Source organism: Berghia stephanieae, chromosome 14, assembly GCF_034508935.2.
Source record: "Berghia stephanieae isolate SIO BIC M18660-M18661 chromosome 14, UCSD_Bste_1.3, whole genome shotgun sequence".
Classification (NCBI taxonomy): domain Eukaryota; kingdom Metazoa; phylum Mollusca; class Gastropoda; order Nudibranchia; family Aeolidiidae; genus Berghia; species Berghia stephanieae.
The window spans coordinates 21,078,473-21,093,472 of NC_088373.1; the positions used below are offsets into that span (position 1 = coordinate 21,078,473).

Consider the following 15,000-nt stretch of genomic DNA (forward strand, 5'->3'; position numbering starts at 1 on the left):
GTTGGGTGTGAAGTTTTGGGGAAAATCCTGACAATGGCTGGTCAGGAGAGAGTTAATGTTTCTTGTGTCATCATAAATGAAGTTCCAGAACATCACGACGTGTGGCTATGTGGTCTAGTGGTATGACACTCGCTTTTGGATCGGAAGGTCCTGGGTTCGAGCCTCGCCCGGCTCATAGTTGAGTCCTTGGAAAAGGCTCTTTACTCACATTTTCCCACCTTACTCAGGTGTAAAACGAATACCTGGCTATTAACAGCGTTGTCTCAGCCAGAAAAAAAATTATTTCATCGCCTAACAGGCATCAGTCATGTCTGGTTCTACACGTTAAGTGTTGGTGTTGGTCAGGGACCCTTTGTAAAGCGCTTTGTGAGCATGTTTAGTGGATATTGCTCTATATAAAAGCTTAGGTTTAAGTTTATACCTTTCCTGTGGCTGATTTTTCCTCCTCCACCAATTTCTCGCCTGCCTTGGGTTTCTTGACTTCCTCTTCCTTTTTCTTCTTGAGGCCTCCGACACTCAGCTGACGGGATAGCACACTTTTTTGGGTGCTCAGTTTACGAACTCGGCTGGATATAGTAAATAGTAAATAGTAAATAATGAATTTATATAGCGCCTAAACATCCACGTTAATCGTGCTCTGCGGCGCTTTACATAATAAAAATAAAAATAAAAATGTTGAGAAACAACAAAATTAAAAAATCACGACACTACATGATACATAATAAGCAGGCATACAAAAAACAGAATCAAAGCAACATCCATTTCATGAAAATTAAGCCTCGCGGAACAACTCAGTCTTCAGACATCTCCTGAAAGATGATAAATTTTCACAGGACTTTGTCCGAGGACTAAGTGCGTTCCATAGGCGTGGAGCTATGAATGAAAAGGCTTTTTACCGAAAGTGGATTTTGAGGTGGTAACTTTTAGATATAAAAACACATTATAAATGTCAGTATACAAATGTGACCCAGCGTCTCAAAATGGTATTATGTCGGAACGAACCAAATGCTTAAAAGCCGAATTAAATGTTAAACTGATCAAAAAATATAAATTGGCATTAGCACCCTAAAATATGGTATCCATTCTCCTCAATAAAACATACAAACTCAACACAAGTCTGATATTTCTGGCTATAAATTCAATTTTCATCTTAACCAACCCGACTTAATACCGTTTTGAGGCAAAGGGTCACAAATGATGGTTCAGACACTAATAAAAACAGTGACATATCTTTCAAATAAAAACAAGAAGTTAAATTATTTTTTTTTAATTAAAAATTTTCTTTACATAAGAGATGATTTACAATAAAAAAAAATCACCCCCAAAACAAATAAAATACATTTGGACTGTTTCCCTCCCGGCCAAGGACCCGGTCAAGAAAGGAATTCAGAAGCGAGGCCATATTGGGAGATAGAAGACACAGCTAGTGACTTTCTGCCCTCAATCTTACTGGTACGACAACTCCGCCTGGCCGAGAGAGGGTATCTTTAAAATCGAACCCATCAACTGCTCAAAAAAATTTTTTACAGTGGTACAATTCCCTTTATTTATCCCATAGAGAAAATTTGTCTCTAGAGTCTATTCCAAGGAAAGACTGGAATAACCCAGGCGTTAGCCGCAGTGCAGCACCGCAAATTGAGCAAGGGTGAAGTGACTTGTTCAAGGTCACATAGCACAGCAGTGGGTGATCGAACTCGGTACCTTTCGGATACGAAGCAAAGACCGTACCGCTGAGCCACGCTGTCCCTCCTAGCAAGCATTGTGTCTGCCTTGAACCGCTCTCACGACTTGAAGTGGTGGATGGCTTCGGTTTTATAGCTACCCTCTCACAGCCAGGCGAAGTTGTCGTACCAGTAAGGTTGTGGGTTTGGGTCCTCATTGCTACGGAATTTTTCATTTATGTGACCCCTCGTCTCAAAACGGTATTAAGTCGGGCTGATTAAGATGCTTAAAATGGAATTTGTGGCCAGAAATATCATGCTTAAGTTGAGTTTATTATGCTTCATAGGAATATCATATTTTACTGTGGTAAATACCAACTTTTCATATTTTTGACCAGTTTAACTATAATTTGACTTTTTAGCATCTGGCCCATCCCGACATAATATTGTTTTGAGACGAAGGGTCACATATTCTCTATTGTCTTCTGGCACTTTCCTATTCATTTAATTTCTTATCAATATCAATATAAGTGCCTGCTCCACTTCCACTCACTTTTCTGAATCATGATTTTTTCATGCCATGATGTACTTATTTGCAGGTCTGATAAACCAAATCGTTACGGGCTTATTGTTGTAATGGAAATACTCTCAAACCAGCGTAAAATAATATTGTCTATAGGGAATGAGATTAGCGGAAGAGTAGCGTCCCTTGATTGGACGTCACCTTACAGAGAGAACGTCAAAATGGTTTTGCGCATGCGTCTCTCTCGTCCTCGCTTTCGGTGAAGTGTCTCATGCCGCTTTCACCGGAAGGGAGGACGAGAGACGCATGCGCACAACCAACATGACGTTCTCTCTCTAATAGCTTTTCCGCCGGTGACGTCCAATCAAGGGACGCTACTCTTCCGCTAATCTCATTCCCTATTTCAACAATGTTAAATCAAGCCAGAATTGCATTGGGTTTGCTGACCTGCGAATATCTGCACGTTGCTTCGTGCTAATGAAAATAAAATCTATGTCTGTGACCAAGCACACCAAATCGTAATGTTTTGGGACAGCAGATCACGTGCATACAAGCAAGATGTTTCGGATCTTACCCTGATTTCTGTTCATCTCCAGACGCGCCATCCGATGTGATACTGTCCACCCTCTCCAGGATTCTAGCCTTGATGGTGGCAACTGGAACAAATCAGAATCAGTTCTATTAGTAAATGAATAAACAAAAATCTCTCCAGGATTCTGTCATTGATGGTGGCAACTGGAACAAATCAGAAACAGTTCTATTAGTAAATGAATAAACAAAAATCTCTCCAGGATTCTGTCCTTGATGGCGCAACTGGTACAAATCAGAAACAGTATTAATATTAGTATTATTGTGCGGCGATGTGGTCTTATGGTATGACACTCGCTTTCGGATCAGAAGGTCCTGGGTTCGAGCCTCGCTCGGCGCATAGTTGAGTCCTTGAAGAAGGCTCTTTGCTCATATTCTCTCATACTCAGGTGTAAAATAAGTACCTGGCCGTTAACAGCGTTGTCTCTGTCCGAAAAAAGTAATATCTCCTAACTGGCGTCATGTCCTGTCTTATATGTGGTAAATGTTGCTGTTGACCAGGGACCCCTTGTAAAGCGCTTTGAGTGCGTTTAGTGGGTATTGCACTATATAAAATCTCAATTTCTTTCTTCTTTCTAAACAAAAATGTGACATGTGGTCCAAAATGGAATTAGGTAATGATGTTGGTTCGTTTTTAAGGGTTTTACGGCGCTTGCAACACATTAAGGTCATATCAGCGCCAGTAAAAAGGAAGAAAATGGGATAGTAAAAAGTTCCAGAATTACAATTAAAGCACCGAAGAAAAGGTAAGACAAAGGGGTTTTGGTTTAAATAGTCCAAGTGCACACTTCAAAGTACTTACTTTGAGATCATCTAAAAGTCTCATCCAGACACAAGCACAGGTCCCCACTTAGAGGAACACACTCAAATGTTTACAAATCATATATAATATGTATACAAAATTTAATACAGTGCATAACAGAGAGATGATTTACAAGACAAAAAAATAGCATCTCCCAAAATTAACTATATATTTGACTGTTTCCCTCTCAGCCAAGGTATCCGGCCAGGGCCAGGACAAAACCACGTAATCTCATTCCAAGACAAAGACAGAAAGCATATTGGAAAACAGACAAAGGGGGGATAGAAGACACAGTATGTACCTCCCTGCCCACTATGGGAGGTCAGGAACCCCACCAAGTAAACTGTTTGTCTGTGGCCTACACCCTGACCCAGTGTGAAAAAGGCCATGATGATGATGATGATGATGATGATGATGATGATGATGATGATGATGATGAATAATTAATTTCCACTTACTCTCAGGATCCTCTTCTTCCTCTTCCTCCTCCTCTTCGTCATCAGCCTTGGTGAGATACGTCTTGAGGAACTGAGCGAAATCCCCGTCGTGACACAGCAGCTCTTCGTAAGATCCGATCTCAGACACTCGGCCGTCCGTCATGACCACGATCGTGTCTACCATCGGAAGCCAGTGGACTCCGTGAGTCACTAGGACCCTGGTCTTCATTCAGACAATGAGAAAAATAAGAGATGTGAAACAAAAGGTATAGATAGAATGCGCTTGGCCAAGGAGTTCACAACATTGCCATCCGGAAGTATAACGGACCAACACACAAACTCTGTGTAACCATGAACTTTTATAGTCTGGTTAATACAGTTTAGTGAGAACAACTCACAAACGCGGATGGCAAAAACAATAACAAAGGCCTGAGTGACGTCATCTGCATACTATCTATAGATAGAATAAAGTTGACGTTACTCGGGTCTTTGTTTTGTTTTTTTTTGCCATCCACGTTTATGAGTAATTCTCACCAAACTGAATTAACCAGACTAAAGATAGTTCGAAGTTGACGTCATCAAGGTCTTTGCTATTGTTTTTTGCCATCCACGTTTATGAGTAATTATCACTAAACTGTATTAACCAGACTATAGATATAATGCGCTTGGCCAAGGAGTTCACAACATTGCCATCCGGAAGTATAACGGACCAACACAAAAACTCTGTGTAACCATGAACTTTTATAGTCTGGTTAATACAGTTTAGTGAGAACAACTCACAAACGCGGATGGCAAAAACAATAACAAAGGCCTGAGTGACGTCATCTGCATACTATCTATAGATAGAATAAAGTTGACGTTACTCGGGTCTTTGTTTTGTTTTTTTTTGCCATCCACGTTTATGAGTAATTCTCACCAAACTGAATTAACCAAACTAAAGATAGTTCGAAGTTGACGTCATCAAGGTCTTTGCTATTGTTTTTTTTTGCCATCCACGTTTATGAGTAATTCTCACTAAACTGGATTATCCAGACTATAAACATTAATTTGAGTTTACACATAGCTGTGTGTGTTGGTCCGCTATACTTCTGGATGGCAATGTTGTGAGCTTCTTGGCCAAGCGCATACGAGATCTATAGATAGATCGAAGTTGACGTCACTCCGGCCTTTGTTATTGTTTTTTTACCATCCGCGTTTATGAATTATTCTCAAGACTATAGATAGTATGCGCTCGGCTAAGAAGCTCACAATATTGTCATCCGGAAGTATAACGTATTGGTATAATTTTCCTTACATTCAAAGTTGTATAAAACTGTAAAGGATACAGTGCCAGCTATAAATGAGGTTCTGTAATTATAAACTATTGCATAGATAGTATGCGCTTGGCTAAGAAGCTCACAACATTGCCATCCGGAAGTATAACGGACTAACACACAAAAATGTGTGTAACCTTGAACGTTTATAGTCTGGATAATACAGTTTAGTAAGAATTACTCTTAACGTGGATGGCAAAAAAAAAAAAACAATAACAAAGACCTGAGTGACGTCAACTTCAAACTATCTATATTTTTCCTTACATTCAAAGTTGTGTAAAACTGTCTGTGAATGATACAATACAAGCTATAAATGAGATTATGTTTTTTTGTTGTTTTTTTTTTTTAAGGGTTTTACGCGCTTGCAACACATTAAGGTCATGTCAGCGCCAGTAAAAAGGAAGAAAATGGGATAGTAAAAAGTTCTAGAATTACAATTTAAGCACAAAAGAAAAGGTCAGACAAAGGGGGATTGGTTCAAATAGGGAACAGATGTAGATTCCAAGAGCACACTGTCAAAGTTTACTTAGTTTGAGATCACCTAAAAGTCTCATCCAGACACAAGCACAGGTCCCAACTAAGAGGAATACACTCAAATGTTTACCAATCCTATAATATAATATGTAAACTAAACATAATACAATGCATAACAAACAGAGAGATGATTTACAAGGAAAATAATATCATCTCCCAAAACATTAACTATACATTCGACTGTTTCCCTCTCAGCCAAGGACTCCGACCAATGTCAGGACAAAACCAAGCAATCTCATTCCAAGACAAAGACAGAAAGCAATTGGAAAACAGATTAGAGGGGATAGAAGACAGAGCAAGTACCTCCCTGCCCGCTATGGTGAGATTATGTGATTATAAACTATTGTATAAGGCATTTAAAGGATAATTCCTATATTAACCCTTTAGTGAGATAATACTCTCGAATGGAACCCACGGGGCAATAGGAAACGGGGTCGTCCAAAACAGACTTGGAGGAGAAGCCTTCACCAAGATTTGAGCGTCTTCACTCTTACCTGGAGTGAGGCAAATGTCTGTGCCAAGGACAGAAGAAGATGGAAGATTGATGTTGAGGCCCTATGCTTCGCCAGGAGCCAAGAGGCATAAGTCAAGTCAAGATAACATAAGATAAGGTCAAAAGCTGCCTACTATCCTTACCTTTCCTCGAAGACATCCTTTGTGAGAGATGACGCTGTTGAAGATGTGCTTCCCGACATGGGAGTCTACAGCACTGAGTGGATCGTCCAGGAGGTAGATGTCGGCGTCGCTGTACACGGCACGGGCCAGGGAGACGCGCTGCTTTTGGCCACCGCTGAGGTTGATTCCCTGGAAGTATACGAAGATTCAGGTTTGATTTGAATACGATTAACTCTCTCCTTACCAGCTATTTTTAGAATGTCCCCAGAAAATTCACACCCACCCAACACAAAATAGACTTTTCCTAATCAAACAAAAAAAGTAACAAATACATTCTATACAAAATGTTGTTCAGCAAAATAATGTCTACAACACAGTGTTTAGTATTTACAGCTGTAATCAAAGCATTTCTTTAAATTTTGTGATGTACAAGAGAAATCCAAATGAGAAAATTGTCGGTTGCATTGTGACGAATGTGACGATTTTTCTACAGTTGGTAAGGAGAGGATTAAACAGCTCTCATATGCGACCCCCTCCCCCCCCCCCCCTCTCCGTCCAGGAGGTAGATGTCAGCGTCACTGTACACGGCACGCGGCCAGGAACACGCGCTGCTTTTGGCCGCCGCTAAGATTGATTCCCTTAAATTATAGGAAGAGTCGGGTTTGATTTGAATAGGATTAAACATCTCTCATACGCGACACCAAATCTTCTATCATTTAAAAACTCAAAAAATGCTCAAACTCGACTATTTCATTTAAAAATTCGAAAATTTCATCAGTCAAAAAGTCCGAATTTCGGAAATTTGAAAAATTGACAAATTTTACCCAAAAACGTGAAAAAAATCGAAAATTCAAATTTTCTATCATTTAAAAACTCGAAAAATGCTCAAACTCGATTATAAATTCATTTTAAAATTCGAAGATGTCAAAAGTCAAAACGTCCAGGAGGAAGATGTCAGCATCGCTGTACACGGCACGGGCCAGGGATACGCGCCGCTTTTGGCCACGGCTAAGATTGATTCCCTGGAATTATAGGAAGTTTGTTTTTAAGGGTTTTCCGGCGCTTGCAACACATTAAGGTCATATCAGCGCCAGTAAAAAGGAAGAAAATGGGATGGTACAAAGTTCTAGAATTACAATTAAAGCACCCAAGAAAAGTTAAGACAAAGGAGAATTGGTTTAAATAGGGAACAGACGTAGATTCAATGAGCATACTATCAAAGTACTTAGTTTGAGATCACCTAAATGTCTCATCCTGACACAAGCACAGGTCCCCACTAAGAGGAACACACTTATATGTTAACAAATCATAAATATGTAAAACAAAAATAATACATGCATAACCGAGAAATGATTTGCAAGACAAAAAACGTCATCTCCCAAAGTTCTAACTTCACATTAGACTGTTTCCCTCCCAGCCAGGGCCAGGGCAAAACCAAGTAATCTCATTCTAAGACAAAGACAGAAAGCATGTTGGAAAACAGATATAGGAGGATAGAAGACACAGTAAGTGTCACCCTCCCTGCCCGCTCTGGGAGGAAATTATATGAAGTTTCGGATTTGAAAATGATTTAACAGCTCTCATATGCGACACACACCCCCCCCCTTCCTCCCCCCCCCCTCTGTTGGATTAGGTGGAAAGCACTTTGTAGTAGACTAGCTTCCTTTCTAAAGGGTAGGAACCAATTGCTATTAACGCTGTATTAAAACAAAGATAATCACTGGCTCTATGGGTGCTTATGACTCGAAGAAGGATGATAACTTCGAGAGAGATGTCTTGATCTTACCTTTTCTCCAATTTCCGTCATGTCGCCACCGGGCAGAATGTCAAGGTCAGGCTTCAGAGCGCAGTCGTCGATGACGCTTTGGTATGTTTTGGGGTCAAGGTCTTTGCCAAACAGGATGTTGTCTTTGAGGGTGGCGTTCTGAATCCAGGCTTGTTGAGGGACGTAGGCAACACTGGACTGTTGGGGAGGGGCAAAAAGGCAAATTGGGAAGTCACGAAAATATTACATAACAATGTGAAATTGAATGTAAACTTCAATTTAATATACGAAAACAGATAAAATGAACGTTTCGGGTTTCCCCTTTATCAATAAAACAGGATGAATGAAACAATACAGACGAATGAGATAATGTAGTAGTGGCGTTGTTGAGATGAATAAACAAAGAGGAAACCCGAAACGTCCATTTTATCTGTTTTCGTATATTAAATTGAAGCTTACATTCAATTTCATATTGTTATTTATTTCTTCGAGCTTCGAGCAGCAACATTTACAAAAATATTAGGAAAAAAAGAGCATGCTGTCTTAATGTTTTGTTGTTTTTTATTGTTTTTTTTGGGGTTTTTTTTTGTTGTTGTTGTTTTTAAGGGTTTTACGGCGCTAGCAACACATTAAGTCATATCAGCGCCAGTAAAAAGGAAGAAAATGGGATAGTAAAAAGTTCAATAATAACAATTGTAAAGGGCTTTGAGCACGTTTACATATGGATATATATATATATATATATATATATATATATATATATATATATATATATATATATATATATATATATATATATATATTGCGCTATATAAAATCTCAGATTAAATCTAATATATATATATATATATATATATATATATATATATATATATATATATATATATATATATATATATATATATATATATATATATATATATATATATGTGTGTGTGTGTGTGTGTGTGTGTGTGTAAATATTTAGTACATGGTTCAATAACAGATTGATGTGTACGTCCACTTTGTTTTGTAACAAAATCAATCGAAGTTGAATGTAAACAGTGACAAGATAAACAACACACAAAACTCTTAAAATTTGACCCATGGTGTTGTGATCTTGTTGTCGAACATCTCCTCTGGGGGCAGCGTGGCTCAGCGGTACGGTCTTTGCTTCGGAGCCTGGAAGGTACAGAGTTCGATCACCACGCGCCGCTTCGATGTGTTGTGTGGCCTTGAGCAAGTCACCACCACCTCGCCCTAGCTCAATTTGCAACGCTGCACTTTGGCGGACGTCTGGGTTATTCTATCCAGTCTTCCCTTGGAATATGCCCAAGAGACAAATTTCCCCTATCGGATGAATAAAGGGAATTTCATCTTATTGTATTTTTATTGTGCGGCTATGTGGTCTAGTGGCATGACACTCCCTTTCGGATCGGAAGGTCCTGGGTTCAAGCCTTGCGCTCAGCGCATAGTTGAGTCCTTGGAAAAGGCTCTTTACTCACATTCTCTCACCGTACTCAGATGTAAAATGAGTACCTGGCCGTTAACAGCGTGATCTTTGTACGAAAAATTGTAATATCACCTGACAGGCGTTATGTCCTGTCCTACATATTAAATGTTACTGTTGACCAGGGACCCCTTGTAAAGCGCTTTGGGCACGTTTAGTGGATATTGCGCTATATAAAAGCTCAATCACTTCAGATGATAAAAATCGAAATGTGAGCTCTTCTTACCTTAACAATTACTCGTCCTTTGATCTTTTCCATCTCCCCTAGAATAGCTGACACCAGTGAGGATTTTCCCGAGCCCACTTGTCCGACCACGGCGATCAGCTTGCCCTCTGGTATGTCCAAAGAAATGCTGAGGAAGGAAAAAAACCAGGAAAAAAAATGGGGTCAGATTTGCGCCTAAGATAAGCCCCCCCCCCCCCCCCCCCTACCCTTTCCTTCCTCAAAGCTCAAGAAGAATTTTTGTTTTTTGAGGGTTTTACGGCGCATGAGACACTTTAAGATTATTTCAGCGCCGAGAAGGAAAATTATGGGGTGGTAATAAATTGCTGGATTTACAATTAAAAGCACACGAGGAAAAGGTAAGATAAAGGGGAATTGGTTCAAATAGGAATCAGATGTAGATTCCAAGAGCACACTATCAGTGTACTTAGTTTGATATCACCTTAAAGTCTCATTCAGACACAAGCGCAGGTCCCCACTAAGAAGAATTTTAAATATTTACAAATTATTATATATAACACAAAAACGTAATACAATGCACAACAGAGAGATGATTTACAAGACAAAAAAATATCATCTCCCAAAACTCTAACTATACATTTGACTGTTTCCCTCTCACCAAGGGTATCCGGCCACGGCCTGGACAAAACCAAGTAATCTCATTCCAAGACAAAGACAGAAAGCAAGTTGGAAAACAGATACAGGAAGATAGAAGGCACAGAAAGTACCTCCCTGCCCACTATGGGATTCAGGAACCCCACACAAGAAAGCAAGTTGGAAAACAGATACAGGAAGATAGAAGGCACAGAAAGTACCTCCCTGCCCACTATGGAGGTAAGGAACCCCACCCAGAAGAGGAACACAATGTTGTACTTACTTGGATAGGGTGGGTGTTGGGTTCAATTTGTCCCAGGTAAATTCTCCATCTTGAATACGGATGGCTGAATCTGTAGAATGGGCAATGAACAAAATGACACATTAGACCGTAGCCATCCTTAAATTATAGCGTGACACTGACCAAAAAATGACGTCAAAAGACAAGTCTTTGGCCACAAAAGAAAACAAATCGTGAGTTGTATTCAATAGTTCAACCAATGGAATCACTTGTTTCCTTGAGCTCTACTAACGACAACTCACTAGACGCTGCACAAACCTTTAAAATGACGTCAAATTGTAAGTCCTAGAGGGATCTAATGTCAGGCTATAGATAGTATGCACAAAACAATAACAAAGACCAGAGTGACGTCATCTTTGTTCTATCTATAGATAGTATGCGCTTGGCTAAGAAGCTCATAACATTGCCATCTGGAAGTATAAAGGACCAACACACAAAACTGTGTGTATCCATGAAAGTTTATAGTCAGGTCAATACAGTTCAGTGAGCATTACTCATAAAGGTGGATGGCAAAAAACAATAACAAAGACCTGAGTGACGTCATCTTCGAACTACCTATATGTTAACGATGGCTACGATTAGACTTATAATAATTAACAAGTAGAAATTTTGACCAATCAGAAAATGGATTTTGTGACACACCTTCACACGTGCTCGGACGAACATTGTTGGTTGTTTATAGATAGAATGAAGATGACGTCAATCGAGTCTTTGTTATTGTTTTTTGCCATCCGCGTTTATGAGTACTTCTCACTAAGCAGTATTAACCAGACTATAAAACTTCATGGTTACACATGGTTTTGTGTGTTGGTCCGTTATACTTCCGGATGGCAATGTTATGAGCTTCTTAGCCAAGCGCATACTATCTATAGGTCGTGTGCGCTTGGTGAAGAAGTTCATAACATTGCCATCCGGAAGTATAACGGACCAACACACAAACTATGTGTAACCTTAAACGTTTATAGTCTGGTTGATACAATTTAGTGAGAACTACTCACAAACGTGGATGGCAAAAAAAAAAACAAATACAAAGACCTGAGTGACGTCATCTTCAATCTATCTATAAACAAAAATGTGAATTAAATCTCTCTGATCATTGTTATTGTTTTCATACCGCCAAATGGGTGACTAGTTATCACACGATTTTCTCGATCAGATTATAAACGTTTTAGTTTACACATAGTTTTATGTATTAGTTCGGTAAGACTGATCAATCGGGAGAAAAGTGTGTTGAAAGCGAAGTTCCAAGTTTGAGAGTTTTTGCCAAGATGAGGATAATTTAAATCGATCAATATTTGAAGGACGAGTTTTCTGGCCAAATTTTTTAACACTAATTTATTGTCTTTCCAGAATATGTCAGTTGACTGGTTAAAATGACCTGGTTCGTATTTGTGACCCTTCGCCTCAAAACGGTATTAAGTCGGGATGGTTAAGATGTTGAAAATTGAATTTACAGCCAGAAATATCAGACTTGTGTTGAGTTTGTATGTTTTATTGAGGAGAATGGATACCATATTTTAGGGTGCTAATGCCAACAATTTATATTTTTGACCAGTTTTAACATTTAATTCGGTTTTCAAGCATATGGTTCGTTCCAACATAATACCGTTTTGAGACGATGGGTCACATTTTTCAATCTTTCAAAATTTGCCACAGTCACACTTATTAGACAACACAAGAGATATTTACCAGCATTTTTATCATAATCTACATTATTCTTGTTCAAATCTTCTTGGCGAAGGAATTTTCCGATACGTCCCAGAGACACATTTGCCTGAAAAGTACAACGAATAATTTGTTAATTGGAAGATGGTAGTGGAGATTTTAAAAATTCAATCAATCTTTGACATCCTTTTTCACCATTCTGTCTTCTGTCACTTTTTGTTTCTCATCACCATCTTTCATCTCTTCCCATTTTGGTTTTCTCCCTTTTCTCCTCATTCCTCTCCTCTCAACAACTATCACCATCATCGTTATCATCGTATCGTCATCATCACCATCATCATTACCACAACCACCACCAATAACAGCAACACCACCACCACCACCATCATCATCATCATCATCCTCATCATCCTCATCATCATCATCACCACCACCATCATCACCTTCATCATCATCATAATCATCATCATCATCACCATCACCACCATCATCATCATCATCATCACCAGAACCACCACCACCACCACCACCACCACCACCATCATCACCACCACCACCACCACCACCACCACCACCGCCACCACCGCCACCACTAGCCCCACCGCCACCACCACCACCACCACCACCACCACCACCACCACCACCATCACCACCACCACCACCTCCCCCGACACCCCACCCCACCACCACCACCACACCCCACCCCCCCACCACCACCACCACCACCACCACCACCACCACCCCCCCCACCACCACCACCACCACCACCACCACCATCACTACCACTCCCCCCCCCCCACCACCACCCTCCCCCCACACACCCCACCCCCCACCACCACCACCACCACCACTCCCCCCCCCCCCACCACCACCACCACCACCAACCACCACCACCACCACCACCACCCCCCCCCCCCCCACCACCACCACTCCCCCCCCCCCACCACCACCACCACCACCACCACCACCACCACTTCCCCCACCACCACCCCCCCCACACCCCCCCCCCCACCACCACCATCAATACACCAACCTGTACAACGAAGGAAATCATCATAGGCAACAAGTTGATAGGAAACCTCAGGATATTAAATAGAGACAGAGCCACAAATGCCTTGTTAGCGTCCAGATAGTGGCTATCCGATATCAGTACGTAGGTGGCAAAGGTGGCTAGGGTTACCTGGGTGGGGGTGCGGGGGATTGGGATAATAGAGAATTAAAAATTAGCTCTCTACTTACCAGTCTTTTTCAGAGCTTTCCCCAAAACTTCAATTCCAACAAACACAAAATATGTGACCCCTCGTCTCAAAACGGTATTAAGTCGGGATGATTAAGATGCTTAAAATGGAATTTGTAGCCACAAATATCATGTTTAAGTTGAGTTTATTATGCTTTATTGAGGAGAAGGAATATCATATTTTACTGTGGTAAATACCAACTTTTCATATTTTTGACCAGTTTAACTATAATTTGACTTTTTAGCATCTGGCCCATCCCGACATAATACCGTTTTGAGACGAAGGGTCACATATATAGATTTTTCTTACTCAAATAGAAAAGCAAGTACATTCTATACATAATATTGTTCAGCAAAATGAGGTCTACAGCACAATGTCTAGTTTTAAAAAATAGTTATAACTAAAATTAATTGAAAATCAGAATTGAGAATGATAAAAGTGTTGGTCATATCGTAACGAATGTGACGAATTTCCTATGGCTGGTAAGGAGAGGGTTTAAAACATACTAATTTCTCAATTGTTTCTATGTTATATGTTTGTGTTGAGAATATTGGCTATTAAGCTTAATTGCTGGCCAACTAACTTCGCGGGGGTTGTGTGTGTTGAACCCGTGACCTCAAGAAGTCGGGAAAAGAGGGCTCTAATAATGACTAGGGTTATTGACGATCTTTTTTTGGGGGGATCGTGGATAGCTCATATGGTAGAGTCACGCTCTCCCCGGCCAGGTGGAGTTGTTGTACCAGTAAGGTCGCGGGTTCAAACCCCCATCGCCGTTGCGAAATTTTTGTTCTCTATTGTCTTCTGGCACTTTCCTACTCACTTCATTTCTTAGTGATTGGGATAATGGTGTTAGTGACAATAATTAATAGTAATACCGCGAATTATTCTAGTAGCATTAGAAGCAGAAGTAGTAGTAAGTAGATAGTATAGTAGTAGTAGTAGTAGTAGTAGTATAGTAGTAGTAGTAGTAGTAGTAGTAGTAGTAGTAGTAGTAGTATAGTAGTAGTAGTAGTAGTAGTAGTAGTAGTAGTAGTAGTAGTTAGTAGTAGTAGTAGTAGTAGTAGTAGTTAGTATAGATAGTAATAATATATAATAATAATAATAATAATAATAATAATAATAATAATAATAATAATAATAATAATAATAATAATAATAATAATAATAAAATAATCAATAATAATAATAATAATAATAATAATAATAATAATAATAATAATAATAATAATAATAATAATAATAATTAACAATA

At 39.7% G+C, this 15,000-nt stretch overlaps 1 protein-coding gene across 4 annotated transcripts in view; it reads right to left on the reverse strand.

Annotated features, from left to right (window-relative positions):
* LOC144959764 (multidrug resistance-associated protein 1-like) overlaps positions 1–15,000 on the reverse strand; it is an 80,473-nt gene that overhangs the window by 13,937 nt on the left and 51,536 nt on the right. For all 4 annotated transcript variants that reach the window (XM_078892495.1, XM_078892493.1, XM_078892496.1 and 1 more), the window contains exons 15-23: positions 13,544–13,690; positions 12,535–12,619; positions 10,828–10,897; positions 9,954–10,080; positions 8,260–8,436; positions 6,495–6,662; positions 4,033–4,234; positions 2,759–2,840; positions 422–566 (exon numbers count right to left, since the gene is read on the reverse strand). In XM_078892495.1, coding sequence (XP_078748621.1) covers positions 422–566; positions 2,759–2,840; positions 4,033–4,234; positions 6,495–6,662; positions 8,260–8,436; positions 9,954–10,080; positions 10,828–10,897; positions 12,535–12,619; positions 13,544–13,690 — 1,203 coding nt within the window. The remainder of the gene's footprint in view (positions 1–421; positions 567–2,758; positions 2,841–4,032; positions 4,235–6,494; positions 6,663–8,259; positions 8,437–9,953; positions 10,081–10,827; positions 10,898–12,534; positions 12,620–13,543; positions 13,691–15,000) is intronic.